This window comes from Thamnophis elegans, chromosome 8 (assembly GCF_009769535.1).
Source record: "Thamnophis elegans isolate rThaEle1 chromosome 8, rThaEle1.pri, whole genome shotgun sequence".
Lineage (NCBI taxonomy): Eukaryota > Metazoa > Chordata > Lepidosauria > Squamata > Colubridae > Thamnophis > Thamnophis elegans.
Genome location: NC_045548.1, coordinates 25,465,982 through 25,493,547, shown reverse-complemented (window position 1 = coordinate 25,493,547; position 27,566 = coordinate 25,465,982). Strand labels below are relative to the sequence as shown.

At 37.3% G+C, this 27,566-nt stretch overlaps 1 protein-coding gene across 1 annotated transcript in view; it reads left to right on the top strand.

The window, feature by feature from the left end:
* Nucleotides 1-27,566, top strand: part of PTPRM (protein tyrosine phosphatase receptor type M) — a 495,619-nt gene that overhangs the window by 324,690 nt on the left and 143,363 nt on the right. Inside the window, 1 exon segment of the mRNA XM_032222734.1 lies at nt 12,137-12,269. Within this exon segment, the coding sequence (XP_032078625.1) occupies nt 12,137-12,269 (133 nt within the window).

Sequence of the window (27,566 nt, the reverse complement as noted above, 5' to 3'; positions counted from 1 at the left end):
AATATTTAGTATTTCTTAAACTTTCTGCTTTCAAGACCCTATTCTGTTTCTAAAAATTAAAATTGAGGCATTTATAGAATGTTAATTGAATCATGTATAAATAATATTAAACCCATCAACCCATTTTTAATTGTTAAAAATCATTATTTTAACAAACAAAAATATTAAGAATGACATTGTTTTGAACTTTTGCAAATACCTTCAATATCTGGCAAATAATCTTGATTGATCCTTGATCTATGCTTTAATTAATATGCTTATATACACCATATGTACACCTTCCTCAACAAGAACAAGCCAACAGCATTTGTCTTGGCAGTAATCATTTAGTTTTCAGTTTATATAATAAGTTCCAAATAACTTAAAACAGAGTTTATGAACCCTGAATAAATTATTCAAAATTGGGTAAAAGTGGATTTTCTTTGGCTAACAATATACAAACCCATTACCCAATGACAGTAAGGACATTTAAATAAGGACTTTTGGATAAGTGTAAAAAGGACTTTCTGATAAGCAGTTTTGAATAATGAAGGAAAAATTTGACAAGCACTGTTTTAAAGAGATGTTTGTTCAAAAAACAACTCCCACATGTACTTGGGTTAAAAGACTAGCATCCTGAGTCCCTTCTCTGCTGCTTGAGAAAAGAGTTGAAGGTATCAAAAAAGAGGTGAAATATACCATTAGAGAGAAAACCTCATGGGCTTTTACCACTCTTGTTTACAGGAGCAATTATCAAATATTCCCAAATAAAAAAAGAACTCAGTCCTAGATTCACATACCCCAGATTGCCCACCTTGCAGCAAGTGAATAACGTACTTTATTGCATTGTTTTCATTTAAGTTAAGTGTTCAGGTTGGAATATTTAGTTACATCCTCAAATATTTTGGCTAATTTAAAACAAATTTCCACCTTTCATGAGTAGGATGTATGATGCCAAGTAGAAAATCACTATTCCACTGAAACTGATTTTTCACAATATATGTGCATCTGTACTGCTATTTCCTTGCTCCAACACTCTTATTCTCTTGTATACTAGAGTGAATTTTCTGCTTGAAGGGATGGCAGATAGCATCAATTAACCATGTGTAGTAAAACATGGTACAATTTTGGGATGTATAGAACAGGTCATGCATGAATCATTCTTTTCATGGAACAACTGTTTTCAGCAGTTTCATTTAAAGTGAAACATGGATGTTGGGCTAGCTACAGAGTGAAATGGGACTATTTTGAACCAGATGTAGAATGAAATGTAGTTCCAGAGATAATTCTTTTGGGGAATAAGAACATGTAAAATCCAAGTATGATAGATGAAGGTAGGTGGTAGGAAAGGAAAGGAATACAAATATAAGAGTTGGACAGGTTGCTGTGGTTGGACATCAGTAGTGGTATTGCTGTGGGGAGGGAGGATGTGATATGCATACAGCAGTCTTGTCCTAATGGTTTTGTTTTGTATATTTTTTACTTTTTCTTGGTCTCCAAATCATTGCCCATCCAGAATACAATGGGTTTGTTCTGGGTTTGGGGGGGGGGAGGAGCGGACATCTGTTCTGTTTCATGCTCAATCTAATTTTTATATTATTTGTTTTGCTCCTGGGCATCTTTCCAGTTTTGTCATTTAAACAGCAGCTGAAACTAGAAGAACTAATGCTTTAACTATTTTTCAGTTCTCTTACAAGATCTGAAATCATTAATTCATAAGGTGACATAATTTTATTGGATATCTAATAAAAGTATTATTTTAATTTTATCAATTGCCTGAACAAACCCATTGAAGAATAAAACTTGTAGAATTTCTCAGAAAAACAAAAAACCATTACCTGTTGCTTTAAAACAATCAAAAATAATTGCTCTACATATTGATAAAGGTTGCTCGTCCCATCTTTCTTTCTTTATACTGATAGTTTAATGTATAATTGAACCTGCTTATGATATAGCTGTTCTTTTTTTGCCATCTACCTATATAGAATAATAATTGTTTTTTTTATACAGAACCAAAGATTTAAATATGTTAGGTTATTATACCTCAAACTAAATCAAGATGTCATGTTCCTGATGGTAAAAAGTTTAGATGCCTTTAGAGACATATGTTAGATACTTGGAGCCCAATAAAACATTCTAAGAAAGGATGTTAAATGAGGCATGGCTGGTGCTGATACAGGCAGTCTGTGAGATGGCAGGCTGCCTGAGAGTAACTAACACGTAGGGTGATGGTGCCCTGCAGCTAAAACAGCCTTGTAGCAAAGTAGGGTCTGTTGTGGTCTGTTGTTGGTTGTGGAGTAGTTGGCAGTGAAGAGTTCTGGGAGTGAGAAGGGTTGTGGGTTTTACTATTCTCTGTAGGAAACTGTAAGCAACCTGTAATTAAGAAAAACCATAGTTTACTACTGATAGTAAGGAACAACAGTGGATATGGGGAGGATGTAAAAGTAATCTGGAACTAATACCTAGGGCGGTGATGGCAAACCTATGGCACATGTGCCACAGGTGGCACGAGTGCCATTTATCAGGGCATGCAAGGCGTTGCCCTGTCAGTTGGCCAGCGTGCATGTGCATGCTGGCCAGCTGACTTCAGCCTTCTTTTGAGGCTGTTTTTCGCCCTCCGGAGGCTTCCCTGAAACCTCCAAAGTGCAAAAAAAAAAACAGCCTATGGGCAAACCTAAAGTTTGGGAACGGACTTACGGTTTGCTCATAGGACTGTTTTTCACCCTCCGAAGCCTTCAGGAGGCTTCCCTGAAGGCTCCAGAGGGTGAAAAACAGCCTTAAGGACAAACCAGAAGTCACTTCGGGTTTGCTCATCATTCACCATTCCCGAACTTCTGGGTTCCCCGTAGGTCTATTTTTTGCCCTCCGGAGGCTTCAGGGAAGCTCCAGAGGGCACCAGGGGGGATGTGGGGGCTGGTTTCGCTGTCCCCAGGCTCCTAGAAAGCCTCTGGAGCCTGGAGAAGGCAAAAAACTATGGCAAAAATGGGAGGCTTGCTGATTGCTGGGGGAGGGGGCATGCATAGCATTATGGATGTGGCATGCCAGTGCATGAACCCCCCTGTGCTCCCCCTACTTTTGTAATGGCAGCCAAAAAAAGATTTGCCATCACTGACCTGGGGTTTCCTTGTGTGTGGGTTGTCTAGAGGACAAGGAGGCTGGCGTGGGCCCTCTCTGGATATTGTGAGCCCATTGAATTGGATATATACAGAAGAACCCTGTGACACAGTCCTGGATTAAGAATGAGTTCTGTTCTTAACACTATCTTTAAGCTGAATTTGTATGTAAGATGGTACATACAAATTTGTTAGTAAGATGGAACTTACTAACAATAGCAACTTAGACTTATATACCACTTCACAGTGTTTTTACAGCCCTCTCTAAGTGCTTTACAGAGTCAGCATATTGCCCCAACAATCTGGGTCCACATTTTACCGACCTCGGAAGGATGGAAGGATGAGTCAACCTTGAACATGGTGAGATTCAAACTGCCAAATTGCAGTCAGCCAGCAGTCAGCAGAACTGGCCTGAAGTACTGCATTCTAACCACTGTGCTACCGCAGCTATAAATGATGTCCTTTCTTAAACTCTTAAACTGATAAAACTGTTGAAGTGCTTTTCACAAACTGTTGGAAACAGGCTGTATATTAAAAACTATCACTTCAGCAGTTCCTGAAAACATTGCATGGCTTCAGCAGTTCATCTACTCAAGGAAAGAGAATGCCAGCTGCTACTTTTAGTAATAGGTAGCCTGTTTATATCTAGGGGTTGTTGTTAAGTTGGATCTTCTTAGGCCAGAAATTGCCTATAGTATACATTTGCTACCGATACTCATAGCAAACAAATGAAGATACATGGAAAATTATGGAGAAGCTGTCATCGGTAGCATCTATATTTAGATAAAGTCTTCCACTGACAGGCCCCCATCAATTGTCAAACCTGGCTCTATCACGAACCTTATTACCTATATATCTACTTCATTAGAACTCCGGCATTTGTTGCATTGATTTTTTTTTTCAAAGATTCTGAGTCGCTGCATTCTGTAGATCAGAATGTAAAGTGAATAGAAAATGTACTTCTTTCTGCAACACCAGCTGAATGCATTTTAATAGGCCATAGTGTCACTAGTGATTTATTGCCCTTTTTTGTTCTTTTATGTGTTGTATTTGTCATTTCTGTGGTGGCTGTTTCATCTGTAAAACAATATAGTTACAAGAAAATGCTAAGAAGATATAGAGTTGCTATAGGTTTAGTTGTTTCCTTTCTCCCTTGTCCAAAAATTGCTCTTTTATGTGCCCATCCTACCCCATAGCAAAAAAGCAAACAAACAAATAAACAACCCAAGAACCACTGGTTCAAATTACTTTCCCAAAATAAGTATATTTATTCATACAGAGCACAAATAAATATAAACTAAATAGCTGCAGTTAGTGAATAATTCAGAAGGATATTAGGAATAGCATATCTTCTGCTGGCAACAACCCCATAAATAGTAAAATAACCCTTTCTCGGTTGTTTGCAAAATAGAAGAACTGATAAGTCAGTGTAATAAATCTTGACAATTATGGTGATTATTTTATCAGTATTTTATTGTAGAAAACGCAATAAGGGAATATGGTGTTTTTATTCATCCTAATTACAGTTAGCCTGAATGTCAAGAGTTCCAAAGTTGTCTTTCATTAACAAGAGATTTTTATTATAATCATATATTTTTAACAATAAACATTTTGTAAGACTATCACAAAAGTAAAAGGGAAATAGAAAGGCACTTTCTTCATTATTTCCAATCCAGTAGAATTTTGTAAATTTATATAAAAAAGGATTGACTGTATATTTAGTCATTATCAGGATAGCTCTGAAAACTGGTCATAATGTGGCAAAAATTAGCTTGGTCAGAGAACTTGTTGAAAAATGTGTTGAAAATCCAGCTAAAGGTGGCAAGAACAGACTCCAGAAAAATTTCTCTGCAACATTGAGGAAAAAGTCATTGGACACAAAATAATGATGACTGATCAGAATAATGATGAATTCACCTCCCTCTTGGTCACGTGAACTAGAGCAGAGCTTATGGAAGATCTCTCATACTTTCTAGTGCACTCATACATGCAAACAGGGGAGGAAAAAATGTAGGGAGATGCAGTACATCATTATACAAAAGAAAATATGAATTACAATACTTGAACACAATGAGGAGTTTAACATGCGAGACACCACACCAAGAGAATTCATAGCAGAGTTAGAATCTATATTCAACAAAGTAGAGATAGAAGAGTCAGAAAAATATGCTATCAGATAAAAAATATTGGCAATGCTGGTCACACATAAATCAAACAATACACCCAGGCCAATGGAGAGACGCACCATAAAAGCCCTGAAACAAGATCAGGATATTATTATTTTACCAGCAGATAAAGGGCACACAATGGTGGTGATGAACCACAAAGATTATTAAAGGAAGGCTTTCACCATGCTCAGTGATTCCTCAGCATGCACATCAGCAAAGACATCAGAGATGAGAACAATGGTCACACAATTGAATGTTTGTCTCAGCTAACTTAAACAAAACAACTGTATAATGAAAAAGGAATGGTGGAAAACGAGAGGAACATATGCTGCCCCAGAGAGATTTTATGGACTCTCCGAGATACACAAAATAGGAGTTCCCCTCAGATCTGTTGTAGCACTACAGGATTCTCCTACCTACAACCTGACTAAATGGCTGGCACAATGCTTAAGCTTCTTGACTCCACTCTTGAATGGCATGGTCACATCATTCACACAATTTTGGACCCAACTACAAGGTTTAAATGTAGATTTTGAGTGTCTCTTTTGACATAGTGTCCCTATTTAAATCCCTCTCTCCCTACTTATCATACAAAGTAATAAATAGAAAACTAGAAGAAGAGTACAACACAGATCAGAACAACCTAACCAAGAGACAAATCATGGAATGTCAGAGTTTTGGTAGCGTGACTATTATTATGAGATAAACCCAGGAGCAAACCACAGCACACAGAACCTTTAGACAATTAGTAGTGGTTTACATAGTTTTGTGCATTTTGTCAGGAAAACAGATGAGATTTTACATCAGCATTTTAATACAAGACCAGAAATACAGATGTAATTGTTCTTAAAGGAAGTCTTATTAGAATCTTGCATAAGAGAAAAAAAGTATTCTTTTTTGACTGAGTGATCAAAACAGAAAATGATTCTTTTTCGTTGGGACAAATTGAAAGCTTTGATTTTTACTTTTAAACAGCACAGGTTTTGATTGAGAAAGTGAGGGGATTCCTAGTCCTCCTTGTCTGATGGTAAAGATAAAGGAATCCTTGAATATTTTACTACACTAGTCTAGAAGCAGTGTTCATCTCCGTTTCAAAGGCCATTGCACAGCTTCAGGTTGTGCACCAGTTGTGACTATTCCTGGACTAGGAAATGTCATGCTCAGTCACCTGCCACATGGATTGCTGTGATGCTATGTGTTGCTGCCCTTGAAGACTCTGGAAGCATTATCTGGTACAAAATATGGCAGCACTGAGAGTTACAAGCACATTTAGATCAGTAGACATTATAACTAGCCTTTGATTACAGCTGCTTATTTAGTGACCATTTGAAGTTACAATGGCACTGAAAAATATGGCTTCTGGTCATTTTTCACACTTACAACCATGTCACATGATCAAAATTCAAATGCTTGGCAACTAACTAATATTTATGACAGTTTCAATGTCCTAGCATCATGTCATTACCTTTTGCAACCTCCTAACAATGGGAAAGACAGAAAGACAGAAACAACTGTGTTACTAATAGTGATTCCCTTAGCTGTGAGATCATAAATTGGAGCAAAATTCACCTAACAACTGTCTCACATAGCAACAGAAATTTTGGGCTCAATTGTTGTTGTAATCCAAAGACTAGCTGTATACCTCTGCTCTATGTGCTATATTGCTTACCAGTATGCTTCCAGGTTCAATTCAAGATGCTGGTAATGAATTATAAAGCCCAAACCATGGATTTGGTTATTTGGGGGACTGGCTGTTTCCAATCACATCTAACCATCCCATCAATTCTGCTATGACAGGCATGTTGCTTGTTATCATCTGATTGGACTCAGGAGAAGATTTTTTTTTCTGTTGCAGGGCCCACCGCTTGCATTATCCAGATTGGTCAGATTGGCCCCAACCTTTCAGATCTTCTAGAAGGCTTTGCTAGCCAGTCAGTATAGCAATAGCAGTTAGACTTATATACTGCTTCATAGGGCTTTCAGCCCTCTCTAAGCGGTTTACAGAGTCAGCATATTGCCCCCAACAACAATCCGGGTCCTCATTTTACCCACCTCGGAAGGATGGAAGGCTGAGTCAACCCTGAGCCGGTGAGATTTGAACAGCCGAACTGCAGAACTGCAGTCAGCTGAAGTAATCTGCAGTGCTGCATTTAACCACTTTCCAGTAGATCTGGAAATGTGGATATGAAGCCTACGAATACAAACCGAATGTATTAAGAAGGAAATTAAGCACATTCTGTAGAGATTATGGTTATTTTTTAGGATTTTTAATTTTTTTAATGGCTTTTGATGTTACTTTTTTGTTATTTTACTTTTTAAGTTTATACACTGCTTAGGGTCATGGCCACACAGATTTACCAAATAACTAAATTTAAATAGAAAAGTATTTTGGTTAAAGTATAATAAATAAATAAAATTCATTCTACTAAATTTATTGAGACTGAATTAAAGTTACATTTGGTAAATATATAAATGCTTCATTCTTAGGTTGTTTATTTTGGTCTTTGGGTATCTAGACCAAACAAACAAAAAATTCAGAACTGCAGCTTCCATACATTAATTTAATTTTTTAAAGATTATCATAATATTATATTGCTCCTACCAGGGAATAATTTTTTCAAGAGTTTTCCATTGTTGTTGGCATAGGCCCTATTCTAACTATCGCTGTTTTCCTGGTTATATGCCAATAAAAGCCACAGTCTTTTATATAAAAATGACACAGATAATGCAACTTGCATCAAATGTGTCATGACATACATACATATTTCATGAAATTAGTGGGCTGACCAATGGTGGGATGCTCTTACTGTCGCTACCGGTATGCTGATCACACACTCATGTGTTCTGTTCGTGCATGCGCCTCACTTGTGCTGTGCACATGTGTGCAATTCACCGCCCCTGCGACAACCAGCTGCTTGTTGGGGCTCATTCAGGCACTGTGTGCACATGCTCGCTTTGCCGTTTGCCATAAAAACAGCTATAGAGCACAGGCTGGGCCAAGCGAGCCACTGTACAGTACACTCTCAGCTTCCCCTGGCCACTAGCGGTATGGCCATAGGAATGAATGCAGAGAGAGTTGGGGTAGAACTATAATTTTTATGGCTTTTGTCTTGCTTTTATTCTTTTCCACACTTTAATATTTTTCCACCTTCATATTCCAAGCTCCCTATCAGTTCATCAGTCCTGAATACAGCCTTTTAGGATTTAGGTTCCTGTTTATTCCCAACTGAAACACAGATGAGTTTCTTTAACTGATGTCTTGATTGAACTCTTTAGCATTTGACCCAGTTTCTGCATCAACAACACCACAACTGCAAGTGCACAGGATCACTTATTGCTACAAAAAGGAAATTCTTGATTTTAAAGACACCATTTCATTCTGGTAAACCCCTTGAATTAGGCCATTTAAAAAAAAACCTCACTCAACTATTTGACAATCCAGTCCTATTTTATGTGAATCCTTGCACCTAATCACAATATAGTAGTCACAGAAGAGTATAACATTCTTCTCCCTAACCTAACTAGCAGTATGAGTCAAGGATAGATACTGAAAAGTGATGTTACTTTTACAGATCCTGCCCTCTGAATAATTTGATTGCATGTTTTTTAAAGTTATACAGTTTCAAGGTATGATCATTTTTTTTCCCTCAGAAAGAAAAAATTGATGTTTATCAGTTTCCATACCACATAGGTAAAAAGTTGTAGCAAAAAAAAATAGAATCAATATAAAACTTTCTTGGACCGGTTAATCTACTAGCCTTTGTAACTGTTTATTGTTCAGTCAGTGATGCTCATTTTTAAAAATACTCTTAATGTGCTGGCATTGTGATATTGATAGGAACATCTGTATAAGATATAACTAAAAGGGCAGACAAACAAGTGCATTTAACATTAATGAAAAAAATTGGCCCACTTCTGGTTGGGTTTAAAGGAAAAATTAAAGTCAAACCAATGTGCTCTGAAAGAATGGAGCTTGTGAAAAAAATAACGTCAGGAAAAATAGATGCCATAATATACACATGTGTAATGTAATATAACATTTAACAGAGATAGTAACAAGTTCAGTAAGGTGAATTAATGTTTTATATTCAAATATATTTATATTAAATCATTTTCATATATCTGGCTTTAATTGTGTCAGTGTTCCAAATACCATGCAGAATTAAATCAGAGTCAAAGGCAAAACTATCCTTAAAATTCCAATTTAATAAGACAGGCATCTTAGGCACATCTGTGTTAATCCCAAAACTGGAAATGACATCAGAATTCCACCCAGTTAAAAGTTCATGATCTTGTCCCCACACCCACAATCCATCACATGGTCCAATCTTCTTCTTCCACGCTGGCATCCACACCCAACTTCTTCTGGTCAGGTGTGAAAGTGCGGAGACAAAGGATGATCTTGGCTTCTAGTAAAGAATGAAAAACAATACATTCCACAATCCTACTCCTTCTATTCCCCCCTCCCATCGACTATACTAATGAAACAGCATAATGAAATAAGAGAAAGTGTGGCAGGCCAAAATTCTAAAAGGAATATAATTGCAGGCCTGACAAATTGTACATACAAACTGGTGGTTACATGCAGTGAAGTTATAGTTTCATACTACTACCAGATGATTACATAATGCCCATATTTTATAAGAGTTCATATGGCTTGTTCATATGACCACAGTTGCTTACTAAGACACTAAGACTTTATTGATGACAATTGCAGACAATAATTCCTCCACATGGTACCTTTAATATGTATTGCCTTAGGCCAGGGTGTCAAGCCCACAGGCCAGATGCATCACACGCTGGTCACACCCACTCCGTTTTAGCGAAGAGGGGGAGTTAATATGTCACATAATGACAACATGATGCTGCAAGTTTGACACCCCTATCTTAAGTTGTAAGCATCTCCAACCAACATACTATTGACAGATTATCACATCTATAAACCAAGGAAGAAGACTATGGCAAATATTTCTCTTTTTAGCCTTATGTACTGTTGAACCTTTCGGTTTCTACTAAAGCTGTAAAAAATGTGACAAACTTAAATTGATTTAAAATAGTTTGACTTGTGGTTGTGCTTGTTTTCCTCTTGTACTCTTTCAGGATAGGACCACATTCCTCCATTGCTGATCTTTATGTACGGTTACATAAAAGGGCATAGTATGAACACAATTGGGTGTTGAAATTTAAAAAAAAAGAAAGAAAGACTAGTAAAAATAACTGTAGCTTGCTGACATTGTAAAAACATTGACAATGTAAATTTGTGTGGCCCAGTAGTAAAATATTACCATATGAAGATCCTCACACTTGGCACATGTAAAATGTCTTGACTTTCTCATTACTTTCCTTGCTGCCCTCTTCTTCATCATGGACAAAAAGCTTGATAAAAATTGTGAGATGTGCCAGATAAGCAACTACTAAGTACTTGGACAATCAAAATAAAAGTAGTTCTTCTGATTAGCAACCTCGATATTGTCTTCATTTGTCAAGTTGACATATAATTGGTTCTGGGAATTTTCCAGTGAAGAAAGGCTTTATTTATTATATCTACATATTGAAAATGAGTTCAATCCTTTACTAGACACAAAATGGATAATAATTGTTCAACTAATGTTTCAATTAATTTGTGAAATCATTCCTATAACTAGCAAGAATAATTTTATAAGCCTGACTCTTGTTTGCTTTAGTGTGAATTTATTTATTCATTTAATGTTTACATATTTATGCTTATATGTTGCTCTATTTCCAAAGTTTCAAATGGCACTGAAAATCTGACATCAATTGAATAATTTAAAAAATCTATCTCAGAAATACACATTAACATTGTCTAAGCAAATAATGGCTACCACTCTCCCACTTAATCTGAATAGTGAAAGACCTTGATTCTGTTGTGTGTTGTTCCCCAGATTTAAAATATAATTACATTTTACTCTTTTCTCGTTCACGTACATGTCACTTCCCAGGAAATTTAATGAGAAAGCTTATAAATCAGACTTGTTTCCAGAATGATTTGTCTACCTTGTAAAGGTGACATGAAGCCTCAAATGATGGATACTGCCCAGATTTTGATTAAAATGTCAGAAGTCCTGTAAAGAGGTCAACATGGTGAACTGAATAATGCATCCTTAACAGTATTAATGCTAAAGTTATTTTTCAGGAAAATGAATATTCATAAGACATAGTTTCTAATATTCTGCATTAGTTTAGAACTAATTTAGAACAGTTTTGTTTTGTTTTTGTAATGAGGAGGTTACAAAAGCTTAACACAGTGGGTGCTGTAAGGCACTGGTTATCTCATTTAAACAGATATGAAATGTAGGTGCCAGTGGTATGATCATCAGCTGTTTTCTATTTTATGAATAAATTGCTTAGAAGGAGTCATTTGCCCACCAGATGTGACCTAGATTTAGATTTCTAAAGGCAAAAAGTCTATTGTGTAAAAACAAAACAATTGCTGGTAAACTGCATGCTAAATTAGCTTATCTCACATTTTCAGGTGTTTAAGCTAATATGTTGAGGAATTAGTGCTTCATTTATTTAAAAAAATTGCAAAATACATTTCAGCAAATTAAATTTGGATAAAAGCTTACAGTAGTTATTGTTTCAATAACTACAATAAAGTAGCAGAATAAACTGGGAAGGCAACACCTCTAATATGAAATATAACAAATTGCTTTGTGAAAACAGGGCAGTAACTGTTGGCACTAAAATTTATTTTGGCATTTGGAGTAATTACATTTTTTATAAACAACAGCAGGCCCTAGAAATAAAAGTTTTTATGTCTGCCAGCCATGATAACTTTTCTTCTTATGATAACAAACTAATAAGCAAAACATTCAATGTCTTATTTTCTTTCTTCTCCTCAAATATTGATTTCAGGTGCTGCCACTAGGAAACCAGATCCTGAACAAGAGAAGCAAACAGATCATACTGTTAAAATTGCTGGCATCATTGCAGGAATCTTGCTGTTTGTCATTATATTTCTTGGAGTTGTATTGGTTATGAAAAAAAGGTGAGTAGTTAATGCAGTCTATTTTGGTTAATTATTGTACTTCATTTTGCCCAGTAAACATATTCCCTTGGCCTATATAATGTGTCTGGTATATGTGTGAGCATGCAGATATAAATCTCCTGTATATTCTTAAATAAAACCCTTTTTATGGATGATTTTAAAGAATGCTGTTTTTTACATCTAAAGTTTAAAAGTGTTGAATGACATTCTGAGAACTGACATTTTTTTTGATAGTATTGTAAGCAAATTGTTAGAATGCTTGTGTTAAAATAATCCAACTATATCAGAATATACTGTATAATCACCCCAAATGACATTATAATGGTTATCAGTATTTCTGCTGTAACTTGAAGGTAAGGCGAATATTTAATTTCATATAGAAATCTTGTAAAATTGCTTGGTAAAATGGGCAATAGGTTTCACAAGTAATTATAGAAAGAAAGCAAAAACTTTGGTTTAATTTTACTACTTGCAGAGAAATCCAATGGAAGATATAAAATAGGTCTTCACAGATGGACAATTCCTTCAACATACAAAAGAAAATCTTTAAATTCAATTCAATTAAAGGACAGGTGAATTTGCTATTTGATTTTCCTTCAAAATTCATATTTGTCATGCAGAGGGGAAAATAAGATTGTAGAATATTAATTCCACACATAATGGGATAGATTTAGCAAGTATTTCTAAATACTTTAAATCTACAGCCAAAAAAACCCCTCCTCTACTCTTGATAACTAATTAATATGACTAGCATTATGGAAATATCAGGCTTTGATACTTTTGAACAACATCAAGAAGTAATGTAAAGACACAGTTTAAAGGCACTATTTAAAAAGACATTATTTAAAAAATGAATGTTGTATACTTCATTAGGTAAACTTTGAAAGCAGTATCTTTATAGTAATTTAGAGTATTCTTAGGTTTTTTTCATTTTATTATTATGCTTTTTTAAAAACACAGATATTTTTTAAAACTTACTAAAAATATCAAAACAATTATACAAAAAATAAAATATAACATAATTAATAAAAAGAAACAAGTAATATAGAAAAAAGAAAAAAATATGAAATATCTACACTTGTCACCAACATATGAAGTATTAAACAATATAGAAACATCTCAAATTAGAAAGAAAAAATACTGTTGCCAAATATGAAATCTGTGAAATACAGTCTATCATTTTTATTATGCAATTATATTTATATGTATTAATTAGTAAAACACTTGATTGATGGAATTTGTACATTGAAAAAGATTTCAATGTTGTCTTTAGAATGTTCCTAAGTACATATTATTTAAACAAAATGTAGACTTTGGAGAGTTCAAGCCATGATCTGTCAGTTTAGCAAGCTTTCATGTAGATCACGAGTGTCAAACTTGCAATGTCACGTCACGTCACGTTGCTGTGACATGACATTTCGTGACATTTTATCACTTCGTGCAGCTGGGTTGGGTGTGGCCTGCGCGTTGCATATCCAGGCCGCAGACTACCAGTTTGACACACCTGTAGTAGATATATATTAAATCACTCCACTCAGGTAACAGAGGGGATTTATAAAGAAATTGAAAATAAATTTGTGGCAGAAGTAGATGAACATATGTGAGAAAACCTCGGGTATTATGTTTAGATCTTGGGTGAGTTTTGCTTGCATGCATGCATGCATGCATACATACATACATACATGCATATATTTATTTAGAGTTACAACCCCCGGTATGCCCAAATATGGGAGGAAGTTCACTACTTCCATTCTCTGTCCATCGGCTCGTCACAAGAGACCATCCAGACAGAAACCCAATATTTTTTACTGTTGCCTTTGTTACATTTTGTGTTGTATTTGTGCTGATAAATAATAAAGGGAGACTAGTATAGATCTATTTCAAGCTATTTAACTCTCATCAGCTAGCCATACCCTTACTGGGATTTGAACCTGTGCTGTATTGCATCTTAGGTATTATTAATATATATATTGTTTTTGACATAGTTTGATTCCTTTGAAGAAATAAACATAACCATTATGAAATGGCATTCGAAACTAAAAACGACAATTCTCTAAGAAGGAAAAATCTTAATTACATATTTAGACCAAGATTTTTTTTATTATGTTTATTTTGACACAACAGAGTTTATCCAGGGTAATAATTTATCCATTCCAGAAAGTATGTTGAAATAATTGGTCAACCTAAAGAAATAATGAAATTGATGGCAGCACATACATACTTTTATGAAATACAAACCATAACTCCACAGGAAATATTTCTGAAGAGTTACAGAACTGAAGTATGCAAGTATTGTTCACATAAGAAAGGAAGCTGAACATTTATTGGCTATATCATTAATTGTCATTCAGAACTCATTCTTAACAAACGGGGAATCCCCCTGCCTTTTCATTCCTTTATATAATACAAATTGTATGCAGATAGTTTTTTGACATTTTTTATTTTTTCATTTCTGATCCTATTCTTTTTTTATGTCATTTTTACCTTTATGTTTTGGAAATACCATGTGAGTAGTATTGATAGACCGGATTATTATTATACAATTGTATCACAGCGGCCAGTTGTTTCGCCGGATTTGGCATTGGTTACTAGTCGGGCCCCACCCAGGGGCCTAGGACGTCGTAACGTATTTTCGTAATATGCGTGCAGATCCAAGCAGTGCGGCATTTTGCATTTGACTGATGGTGATTTTGTCAATTTTTAACTGTTTTAAATGTAATTCCAGTGCTTTTGGAATAGCACCCAGTGTGCCAATTACCACTGGAATTACCACTGCTGGTTTGTGCCATAGTCGTTGAATTTCAATTTTTAAGTCCTGGTATTTTGCGATTTTTTCATGTTCCTTCTCAGCTACCCTGCTATCACCTGGTATTGCGATGTCTATGATTGTGACCTTATTTTTCTCAACCAGTGTGATGTCTGGTGTATTATGCGCCAGTATTTTGTCTGTTTGTATGCGAAAATCCCACAAGATCTTGACCATCTGATTTTCGGTGACTTTTTCAGGCTGATGTTCCCACCAGTTTGTTGCTGTTTTAATATTATAATTTTTGCACAAATTCCAATGGATCATTTGTGCTACTGAATTGTGCCGCAATTTATAATCAGTCTGCGTGATTTTTTTACAGCAGCTGAGTATGTGATCAACAGTTTCGTCAGCTTCTTTGCAAAGTCTGCATTTGGCATCATCAGAGGATTTTTCGATTTTGGCCTTAATGGCATTTGTGCGGATAGCTTGTTCTTGCGCAGCCAGGATTAGTGACTCTGTTTCTTTCTTTAATGTACCTGTTGTTAACCATAACCAAGTTTGTTCACTGTCCACTTTATCTTTTATTTTTTCCAGAAATTGGCCATGCAGTGCTTTGTTCTGCCAACTCTCCATTCTTGATTTTATCACATCTTTTCTGTATTCTTGTTTTGTCTGTTGGGCCTTCAGTAGATTTTTGTTCTTTACTTCGATTAATAGATGTTCTTGACTTTCTTTTAAATAATCAGCCAGTGCATGTTTTTCTTCTTCAACTGTTTGCTTCACTTGTAATAATCCTCTGCCACCTGATTTTTGGGGCAGATATAGTCTATCAGTATCACCACGTGGATGTAAACTGTAGTGCATTGTCATTAGTTTCCTGGTTTTTCGGTCCAAAAGGTCCAAATCAGCTTGTGTCCAGTTAACTATACCAGCTGTGTATCTTATAACTGGTATTGTCCAGGTATTTATGGCCTTGATTGTATTTCCACCATTCAATTTAGATTGCAAAATTTTCCTAACTCTGTTGGTGTACTCTCGCCTGACAATAGTTTTTACTTCTCCATGCTTGATGTTATCCAACTGCAGAATGCCTAAGTATTTGTAGGCTTCATTTTCTTTGCATTTAATTAATTGGCCATTGGGCATTTCAATTCCCTCACATGCAGTGATTTTGCCCCTTTTTATGGATACAGTGGCGCATTTTTCCATGCCAAACTGCATTGAAATATCGGTGCTGAATACTCGGACTGTGTTTGTCAATGATTGGATTTCTATTTCTGACTTTCCATAGAGTTTCAAATCATCCATATATAGTAAATGCGAAATTTTTTCAGCTTCTTTGGCTGTTTGGTAGCCTAATTTCATTTTTTTTAAGATTACTGATAGTGGGATCATTGCGATGATGAAGAGAAGAGGTGAAAGTGAATCACCCTGGAAAATTCCTCGCTTGATAACCATTCCGTAGATCTCATTCCCTACTGCCAACTCAGTTCTCCATTGTTTCATCGCCTTTTCAGTAAAGGATGTAATATTTTTGCTAATGCCAGTTGTTTCTAAGCATTTTATGATCCAACTATGTGGCAGTGAGTCAAATGCCTTTTTGTAATCAATCCAGACCATATTCAAGTTCGTTTTTCTGTTCTTACAATTTTCTAATATCATTTTATCAATTAGAAGCTGACCATTTGTGCCCCTGCTCCTTCTTTTGTTGCCTTTTTGCTCTACTGGCAAGATGTTGTTTGTTTCCAAATAATCCATCATGTTATCTGCAATAATGCCTGTGAGTAATTTGAAGGTTGTTGGCAAGCATGTTATTGGTCTGTAGTTTTCAGGTGTTGTTCCTTTAGTTGCATCTTTCTGAATCAAGTATGTTTTTCCAGTTGTCAACCATTCATCAATTTGGCCCTTTTGTAAAATTTCCTTCAGTTGCCTGGCCAATATTGCATGTAAACTGGTCAGATATTTGAGCCAGAAACCATGTAATTGGTCCTTTCCAGGTGATGTCCAATTCTTTACCTTTTTAACTCGGTTTTTGACCATCTCAGTTGTTATTTCTAATATTTGCATTTGTTTGTTGCCAATGCTTTTCTCAAAGTCATGTATCCACTTTGCTTCCTTGTTGTAGTCCTTTGCATTTTCCCACAATTCTTTCCAGAATTCAACTGTGGCCTGTTTTTCTGGTTTTTCACTTTTGGTGTCACCATTCACATTAAGACTTTGATAAAAACGCCGTTGGTCTGATCGAAATTGCTGATTTTGTTTATATTGGATGATTCGTGCCTCATATCTTTCAATTTTTCTAGCTGTTGCTGTTATCTGCTGTTTTACAATCTCTACAGCTTCATTGATGTTTCTTGTATCCAATCTATATCTTCTGATTAGCCGATCTATGATTTTGTTGTTTTTAAGCCGTTGCTCATGCATGTTCTTTAAGTTACTAGCATCTGCCCTTAATTTTTTGATTTTTTTATTCTAAACGGATTTTCCACTTTGACTTTGATGCTTTTTCTGTTGTGTGACTAGGTACTTTAATTTTAATGCCTAGTTCATTAGTGACTGTTACAGCTGCGCTGTACATTAACTGGTTTGTTTCCAAGATGGATCCCGGTTCAATTGTTGAAAACACTGCATTAACCATTTTTATGATAGGGGCCAAAATTTTCTTAGGCACAGTTTTTAGTGATGGTAAACGTTGCCTTTCTTCATTAAGCAGAAAATGCTCCATGATCTTATCCTTCAATTCTTTTTGTTTTTGAGTTAGTTCATCAGTTGGTTCAGTGATAACTGGTTCTAGTGGTGGTGATGTTATTTCCTCCCCGAGAGCTTCTTCTGGGAGTTCTACTATAATGTCTTTAGTTGTGTCTTGAATATCAGTTATTTCCGCTTGTGATATTGTTTTTTGGGTTTTGCAATTTGCCTGAATTTCCTCATGTTCAACTTCACTAAACACTTTATTCCGTATAATAAATCGTCTTTGATCTGCTAGTCGTTGTTCACTAACATTTGAATCTGGATATTGTTGTTTCCATAATTCATACATTCGCTTTAAATAGCCTCTTTTTTCTGGCTCTGAGTTGTAGTAACAGGCCATTATGGCACGGTTTTCATCTGCACTATATTTTTGTCGTTTTGTTGGCTGGTCCACTTGTAGCCCATTTGTCGACGGATGTCCAGGGACCCCAACATCCGCCGTGGCCCTTGTTAACCCGCGCGACGACCGATGCGGTATGGAATTCTTATTTGTTTTTTTCACCATATTGTATGGGTTGGCGGGGGTTTTTTTACGGGACCAGATGCCAACCTGACCCCAACCCTCCTCCTTTCTCATCCGGGCTTGGGACCGGCAATGGCAGAGTTCTATTATTATTGTTGTTGTTGTTGTTGTTGTTGTTGTTGTTGTTGTTGTTGTTGTACAATTGTATCACAGCGGCCAGTTGTTTCGCCGGATTTGGCATTGGTTACTAGTCGGGCCCCACCCAGGGGCCTAGGACGTCGTAACGTATTTTCGTAATATGCGTGCAGATCCAAGCAGTGCGGCTTTTTGCATTTGACTGATGGTGATTTTGTCAATTTTTAACTGTTTTAAATGTAATTCCAGTGCTTTTGGAATAGCACCCAGTGTGCCAATTACCACTGGAATTACCACTGCTGGTTTGTGCCATAGTGGTTGAATTTCGATTTTTAAGTCCTGGTATCTTGCGATTTTTTCATGTTCCTTCTCGGCGACCCTGCTATCACCTGGTATTGCGATGTCTATGATTGTGACCTTATTTTTCTCAACCAGTGTGATGTCTGGTGTATTATGCGCCAGTATTTTGTCGGTTTGTATACGGAAATCCCACAAGATCTTGGCCATCTGATTTTCTGTGACTTTTTCAGGCTGATGTTCCCACCAGTTTGTTGCTGTTTTAATATTATAATTTTTGCACAAATTCCAATGGATCATTTGTGCTACTGAATTGTGCCGCAATTTATAATCAGTCTGCGCAATTTTTTTACAGCAGCTGAGTATGTGATCAACAGTTTCGTCAGCTTCTTTGCAAAGTCTGCATTTGGCATCATCAGAGGATTTTTCGATTTTGGCCTTAATGGCATTTGTGCGGATAGCTTGTTCTTGCGCAGCCAGGATTAGTGACTCTGTTTCTTTCTTTAATGTACCTGTTTTAACCATAACCAAGTTTGTTCACTGTCCACTTTATCTTTTATTTTTTCCAGAAATTGACCATGCAGTGCTTTGTTCTGCCAACTCTCCATTCTTGATTTTATCACATCTTTTCTGTATTCTTGTTTTGTCTGTTGGGCCTTCAGTAGATTTTTGTTCTTTACTTCGATTAATAGATGTTCTTGAGTGTCTTTTAAATAATCAGCCAGTGCATGTTTTTCTTCTTCAACTGTTTGCTTCACTTGTAATAATCCTCTGCCACCTGATTTTCGGGGCAGATATAGTCTATCAGTATCACCACGTGGATGTAAACTGTAGTGTATTGTCATTAGTTTCCTGGTTTTTCGGTCCAAAAGGTCCAAATCAGCTTGTGTCCAGTTAACTATGCCAGCTGTGTATCTTATAACTGGTATTGCCCAGGTATTTATGGCCTTGATTGTATTTCCACCATTCAATTTAGATTTTAAAATTTTCCTAACTCTGTTGGTGTACTCTCGCCATAATTATTATTATTATTATTATTATTATTATTATTATTATTATTATTATTATTATGTGGTTAATCTTTGGTGAGATTCATAGCCTTTGGGGCTGGTTGGTAGCTCAACAGCTCAAGTCCTAACCAAGGACCTAGGAATTGTTAAGGTAACGTCGGAGGATAAAAGCTGTTCCAAGTAGGGCGGTTTTTTGTAGAATCAGAATGTTCAAGTCTGACAAATTTAAAATTTCCAAATAGCAAGGTAGCCCTTTGAGTTTTGCGCCAAGGGCTCCAATTACAATCGGGACAACAACGATTTCTTTTTTCACAGTCGCTCAACTTCAATTTGCAAGTCCCAGTACTTTGTGATTTTTTCTTGCTGTTTATCTTCAATTTGTGCATCTCCAGGTATTGCAATGTCAATGAACCATACTTTTTTCTTTTCAACTATTGTTATGTCAGGTGTGTTGTGAGCCAAGTGCCTGTCAGTCTGAATTCTGAAGTCCCACAAGATCTTGACTTTCTCATTCTCTAAAACTTTCTCAACCTGATGGTCCCAGTGGTTTTTGCTGTACTCAAATCCAAACTTTTGGCACAATTTCCAGTGAATGATCTTAGCAACGCAGGCATGGCATTGTAGGTAGTTTGTGAAGTTTTGCTGCACCCACTGATCAAGTGGTCAACTGCCTCGACTTTCTCATTACAGAGGTGACATTTGCTGTTGATGGTAACATGTTGAATTTTTGCCTTCATTTAGTTTGTGGCTAAGGCTTGTTCTTGAGCTGCCAAAATAAAGCCTTCTGTTTCTTTTTTCAGAGCTCCTGATCTTAACGAGTTCCCAGTTAGCTTTTGGTCAGCTTTGTCTTCAATACTTTTCAAGTATTGACTATGCATAGCTTTGTTTTTCCAATTTTCAACTCGTTTCTCAATTATTTCTTTCTTATATTCAGCTTTTGACTTAGTTAGCTTTAAAAGGCCTCCTTAATCATTAATCATTGGTTCTTCACTTTTCTGGATGTAATCATTCAAGCTGTATTTTTTTTCTTCCACAGTCTGTTTTACTTGTAGAAGTCCTTGACCACCCTCTGCTCTTGGTAGATATAATCAGTCAACATCACTTTTAGGGTGCAAAATATGATTCATTGTCATAAGCTTCCTTGTTTTTCTGTCCAAATTGTCCAACTCCATCTGGGTCCAGTCAATTATTCCTGCAGAGTATTGGATCACAGGTATAGCCCAGGTATTTATGGCTTTTATGATGTTTCCTCCACTCAATTTGGACTTTAATATCTTGCGAATTCGTCGAATGTATTTGGCTGAAGTTAATTCCTTGACTTTATTATGCATTAAGTGAGAGGCCTCTAAAATCCCCAAATACTTATAGCCTTCTTTTGGTTTTATTGCCTTTATCATTTCTTCATTCTCAAGTCTATTCCATCATCTTCTATGACCTTGCCTGCTTTGGTTGCCATTGTTGCACATTTAACAATTCCAAACTGCATACCAATGTCTTGGCTAAATTCTTTTGTGCTTTCAATTAATAAAGTCAGTTCAGCTTTTGTTTTACCAAACAGCTTCAAATCATCCATGTACACCAAGTGCAAAATTTTCAGTCCTTTCTTTGCAAGTTCGTATCCATAGTTCATCTTCTTCAAAATGATTGTCAGTGGTTGCATTGAGAGTATAAAAAGTAGGGGTGAAAGGGAATCGCCTCATTTAATTTCCACTTCACCCAATACTTCTTCATTAGCTATAAGCTTCGTTTTCCAGAGGTTCATTGAAGTTTCCATGAATTTTTGTATGTTGCTGCTGATGCAGGCATTTCTTGATCCAGCTATGGGGAACTGAATCAAATGCTTTCTTATAGTCTATCCAAGCCATGACAGGTTGGTTGGTTGTTGTTGTTGTTGTCGTCATCATCATCATCATCATTATTTCTGTAGGTTTTCTGGCTGGTATATCATCATAATTACATATATTGTTTAGAAATATATGATAATTCTATAATAATTGTAGCAAGCATTTGGGTGACAGATGAATTATGAATAAGTTTATGGGACATCAAACTCCATTTGATCTATCTTAATAGTTTAAAACAAGACGGAACCATAACATAAAATTACACAGCTAGTGAAACAATATTTCTATGATTGTTTAGCTTCCTTTTTCATATCATAGATGAATGTCACCATTAGTTAAAATAAAAGCGTGCTTATTTGTCATAGTAACTATGAGATATCACTACCTGACGTTTAATCAAAACAATAAAAATACATAAACTTTAAAGTATAAAAGGATTCTATTACTAGACTGTTGATAGTAGCAGAGCTGACCCACACTGAACAACAGAATTAATAACAGAATTAGAACTTTGAAGTATATTAACATGAAACCACTTGCTGAAATCCTCCAGCACTATGGGATGATGAGGTAGCATCAATATGCCCTTTATGGCATGGGTTCAAGGTGTCTGAGGACCTCCCTTAACCTGATGGGACTAACCTGCCCAACTCATTCCAGCAGAAAGGACTCACTTCAAATCTCATTGGCCAAAGAAGGGAGCCTGCTATATTGAGTATGGCCAATGAGGTAGAGAAGTTTTTCACCCCAAGCTGTCCATCGTCTTGGTTGTTAATCTTTTTATTCTAATTTTAATTGTTTTTAGCATTTTTTAACTTTTATTATATTGGAGGCCAGAGTTACTGTATTAGTGAGTTGGATAGCATAGAATTTAACAAATAAATAAAAATCATCTTACCAACCTCTGTATACAGTAAGCTAGTATCTATTTACTAAAATCCTTTTGTTGCCGACATTCAAATTTCTTAGCTGCTTATAAATTACATAAAAACAGCAATATTAAGTAGAAAATCAGCCAAGTCTCTCTAGGTTTAAGTTTATTATAAAACTTATCTTTGTCAACAGCCAAGAAGCTATTATCTACTTTTAATAGTCGTAAAAACTCATTACAGCGTTATTTTAGTATAGAGCCACTGGGATGTAGGGCTGTCCTGTGTAATATAGCAACATTAGATAAAAGCACCACATAAAAGGTGCTTTCAGTAGAACTTGTTCTTTCAGTTATCTATAGCTACCATAGTATGAGAAGAATCTGAGGAACAGGCTTTTCTCATGTCATCTGATGAGTTATTCTTCTAGAATAAATGAGTGAACTTTGCTGATATAAGCTAAAATAGAAAAGTGAACACATGTTCCCTTAATTGTAAAGTCATGTTTTATTTTCCCATTGATTTATGTAGAAGCTACGACAAGCTTTTTGTGTTTAAAAATTGTTTTTTGGTCTGTCCTGATTCTTCGAGGATTCAGTTTCATTGGTTGCACTCTGGTTCTAGTAGTTTGGGAAGTGGAGAATAGCTTCAGCTTGTTGACTTTATTCTACCATGCATAATTTTGCACACCTCAGTCTCTCTTATTTGCCGCTTTTTTAGACAAAAACCTCAATTGTCTTGACTTTTCCTCATAGGAAGATGTTCCAGTTTCCTGATCATACTGTATTTTGATTCATGTATTCATAAATATTGATTTATATGTTGTTAAATATTAGCATTTCTCTTTTTAATACTGTTCCTTGTTAGCCTTATTATCATGTTGGCCTTTTTTACAACAGATGCACTCTGTGTTGAACCTTCCATTGAATTGTCTATGATCATTTCAAACTCTTTCTTCATCAGTCAGTGAGTTCTCATCCCATTAAGTTTTATGAATAGTTAGGGTTTGCCAATTCACCATAACATCCACATTTTGTTATGTTTTAATTATTGTTAATTTGATGTTTATTCATTTTTTCTTCATGTGTGAGGTACTGATAATGTTAGAACCAAAGACTCCTATAGGCAAGTCTCCACAACTTGTGATACTTCGTTGGAACCATGCCATACCATTCTTTAAGTAAAGAATATAATCACACTTGTGATCTTTAAATTTGAACTCCTATCTTTTTATAAGCTGAACCATTAAGTAGAACACAGGTCCCAACCCTTGGTCCATAGACTGATATCAGTCCATGGCCAGTTGGCAATCTGGCCATGCAAGCAGCAGGCGGGTACACAAAGCTCCATTTGCGCAACCACTGCTCCCGTGGTTGGTCCACTAACTCAGAAAGAACTAAGACAACCGGATATGCTAAGGTTATATTAAGTTAGCACTGTAAAACATTGAAATGCTGTTTTTCTTCATTGTACATAAACAGATTATTTATTTCCATGTAGCTTATAACATCTTAGAAATGTGCTCCACCAGATTAGATGCCACCTGCTTTAAAACAGTTCATCTGACATGAACAGTGGAATTTGACTTTTTTAAAAAGAAAAGCATCCCCATGATGCATAGCAAAACTGAAATTTCAAATCAGCAAATACGACAGAAAACATTCGGTTTTAGTAGATTTGTGTGGATTATGCAAACCCAACTCCTTTTTTCATCAATCTTTTGATAGGAAGAACAATTCACATTTGTAAAAGCATGTTAATATGGCATAATGCCATATCACCAGCTGCCTCTATCTAAACCCCAAATTGGATCATTATTGCAAATGAGTAAGGGGCAGGGAAAGGGTTTATACAAATGATATTTAAGTCTATGTTTTCCGATCAGAAAGCAATAAAATAATATTTTCAAACAACAGTAACAGAAAACAAAGTAGGAAAAATAGAGAAAGATGAAAAGATTTTTATTCTACTACTATGGAGTCAATAGAACAGGCCTGCACAATGTTTGGCTCACTAAGCAGACTTGTGTGCTTACCAACATTTTTCAAAAAGTAGATAAATTTGCAGCTCTTTTCTCAAAGGGCCCACTGCCCAGCACTTTGAACATCTCCAAGCCTCACCACCGCTAAAATTTCCAGTGCTGCTTCTGCTGCTTCTTAGCCACTGCACAGCTAATTGGCATGCCAGGTATTCCTTTGCAGCCTGCAATGATTTTTAATTTAACAACGGGACCATTTTCTCCATAAAAGTTTCTGGAGCATTTCAAAGTTGCAATATTTTAGAGAGGTAAAGCATTCTCTTTCCTGTGGCACGATGTAACCGGATTGCGCCTTTACGGCCTCTCCGAGGTAGTGGATCCAGGAGGGCTCCTTGGTTTACTGAGGAACTCCGGGAGATGAAACGCCAAAAGAGATGCCTAGAGCGCCGCTGGAGGTCCAGTAAGACCGAGTCAGACCGAGCACTGTTGAAAACCTGCATCAGAGCCTATCTCCTGGCAATTCGGACATCAAAAAATGCTTATTTTGCCACTCTGATTGCGTCCGCTGAGTCGTGCCCAGCCGCCCTGTTCAGGATAGCCCGCTCCCTCTTGAAAGGGAGGGATGCGGGGGACCCGTTACAAGGTAGAGCTGAGGAATTTGTCCAATTTCTTGCGGATAAAGTTGCCCGGCTTCGGACAGACCTGGACTCCAATTGCTCAGAGCCAGCCAAGGTACCGGGGGAGGGTCTTGAGCAGAATTTATGGATTGATTTTCAACTTGTCACACCTGAGGAAGTGGACAAGGCCATGGGAGCTGTGAGTGCCTCCACTTGTGTGCTGGACCCGTGCCCCTCCTGGCTGGTTGCGAACAGCAGGGAGGTGACATGGGGCAGGATCCAGACGATAATTGTCGCCTCTCTTCGGGAGGGGTCCTTCCCGCCCCTTCTAAAGGCGGCGGTGGTGAGACCCCTCCTGAAGAAGTCGTCTTTGGATCCAGCCATTCTAAGTAACTACCGTCCAGTCTCCAACCTCCCCTTCGTTGGGAAGGTTGTTGAGAAAGTGGTGGCCTCTCAACTCCGGCGGTCCTTGGATGAAACCGATTATCTAGACTCCTTTCAGTCTGGTTTCAGGCCTGGCTACAGCACAGAAACTGCTTTGGTCGCACTGATCGATGATCTCTGGCGAGCCAGGGACGGGGGTCGTGCCTTCTGCGACGGTTGCGAGAGGTGGGAGTGGGAGGCACTGTTCTTCGGTGGTTCTCCTCCTACCTGTCGGACAGGTCGCAGTCGGGGTTGGTTGGAGGGCAGAGGTCGACCCCTAGGCCCCTTAAGTATGGGGTGCCACAGGGTTCGGTCCTGTCCCCCCTCCTGTTTAACATCTACATGAAGCCACTGGGTGAGATCATTCGGCAGCACGGGACAAAATACCACCAATATGCGGACGATACACAGTTGTATCTGTCCGCCCCGTGCCAACTCAGTGAAGCGGTTGACGTGATGTGTCAGTGCCTGGAAGCTGTTAGGGTCTGGATGGGTGTAAACAAGCTTGCACTCAATCCTGACAAGACCGAGTGTCTTGTGTTTTTCCCTCCCAAAAATTGGCCTTGTATTCCATCTCTCAGGCTGGGGGGTGAAATTATACGCCCCTCAGACAGGGTTCGCAATTTGGGAGTCCTTCTGGACCCACAGCTGACTTTAGAACACCATCTGTCGGCTGTGACCAGGGGGACAGGTCCCTCTGGTGCACCAATTGCGCCCCTACCTGAACCGGGAGGCCCTCAGAACAGTCACTCACGCCCTTGTGACCTCAAGACTGGACTACTGTAATGCGCTCTGCATGGGGCAGCCCTTGAAGAGCATTCAGAGACTTCAGCTTATCCAGAATGCAGCCGCGCGAGCAATTGTGGGTGCATCCCGGTACACCCACATTACACCTATCCTCCGCAAGCTGCACTGGTTGCCTATTGGACTCCGTATGCGCTTCAAGGTGCTAGTCGTTACTTTTAAAGCCCTGCATGGTATCGGACCTGGGTACTTGAGAGACCGCCTCCTGCCAATTACCTCCCTGCGACCAATTAGATCCCACAGATTAGGCATCCTCCGGGTTCCATCAGCTAGCCAGTGTCGACTGTCGACCACCCGGGGGAGGGCCTTCTCTGTGGTTGCTCCAGCCCTCTGGAACAATCTCCCCGTGGAGATTCAGACCCTTACCACCCTTCAGGCTTTCCGCAAAGCCGTCAAGACCTGGCTGTTCCAGCAGGCCTGGGGCTGATGAGTTCCCAACCCCACTCGAATTGTTGTGGCTGTTGTGGTGTTTTAATCTGTTTTTGTATTTTGCTTTTTGTCTTGTTTGTCTTTTTTGTACTACCCCTATCCCCTTTAGTTTGTTAGCTGCCCTGAGTCCCCCTGGGAATAGGGCGGCATACAAGTCTAATAAACTAACTAACTAACTAACTGAATTTGCTGAAATTAAGTAGAGGTAGTCCTCAACTTACAACCACAATTGAGCCCAAAATTTATGTTGCTAAGTGAGACAGTTAAGTGAGTTTTCCTCATTTCATGAGCTTTCTTGTCTTAGTTGTTAAGTGAATCACTGAAGTTGCTAAGTTATTAACATGTTTATTAAGTGAATCTGACTTCTCCATTGACCTTGCTTGACAGAAGGTTGCAAAAGGTGATCATTTGACTGCAACCATCATAAATATGAGTTAGTTGCCAACAATGTGGTTTTTTATCACATGACAATGGAGATGCTGCAATGGTTGTAAGTGTGAAAAATGGTTGTAAATCACTTTTTTTCAGTGCCGTTGTAACTTTGAGTTATCACTAACCAAACTGTTGTAAGTTCAGGACTACCTGTGGTTATGTAGCAATAAGAGGAACGGTATTTTCTTCTATACATTTTAATCCATAGTTTGACATCTGTGAAGTATTCATTGCCATAAAAAATTCATCATTCCTTAAAATAAGGGTAGAGGAGTTACTGCAGCGTTCAGTTTTCTGATATCAAGTGGTAGTGTAAAACATTTCCTGAATTTAAAACAGCTGATTTCTCAATCATTTCAATGCAGAATGATACATCTCAATATAATTTTGAAAAAGTTCTTTATCCAAACACTTAACAATTTCCCGCTGATTAATTATATTTATTGCTGCAATAATTGGTATGGTATGGTAGCAACAATAATTGTACTTTCCTGTT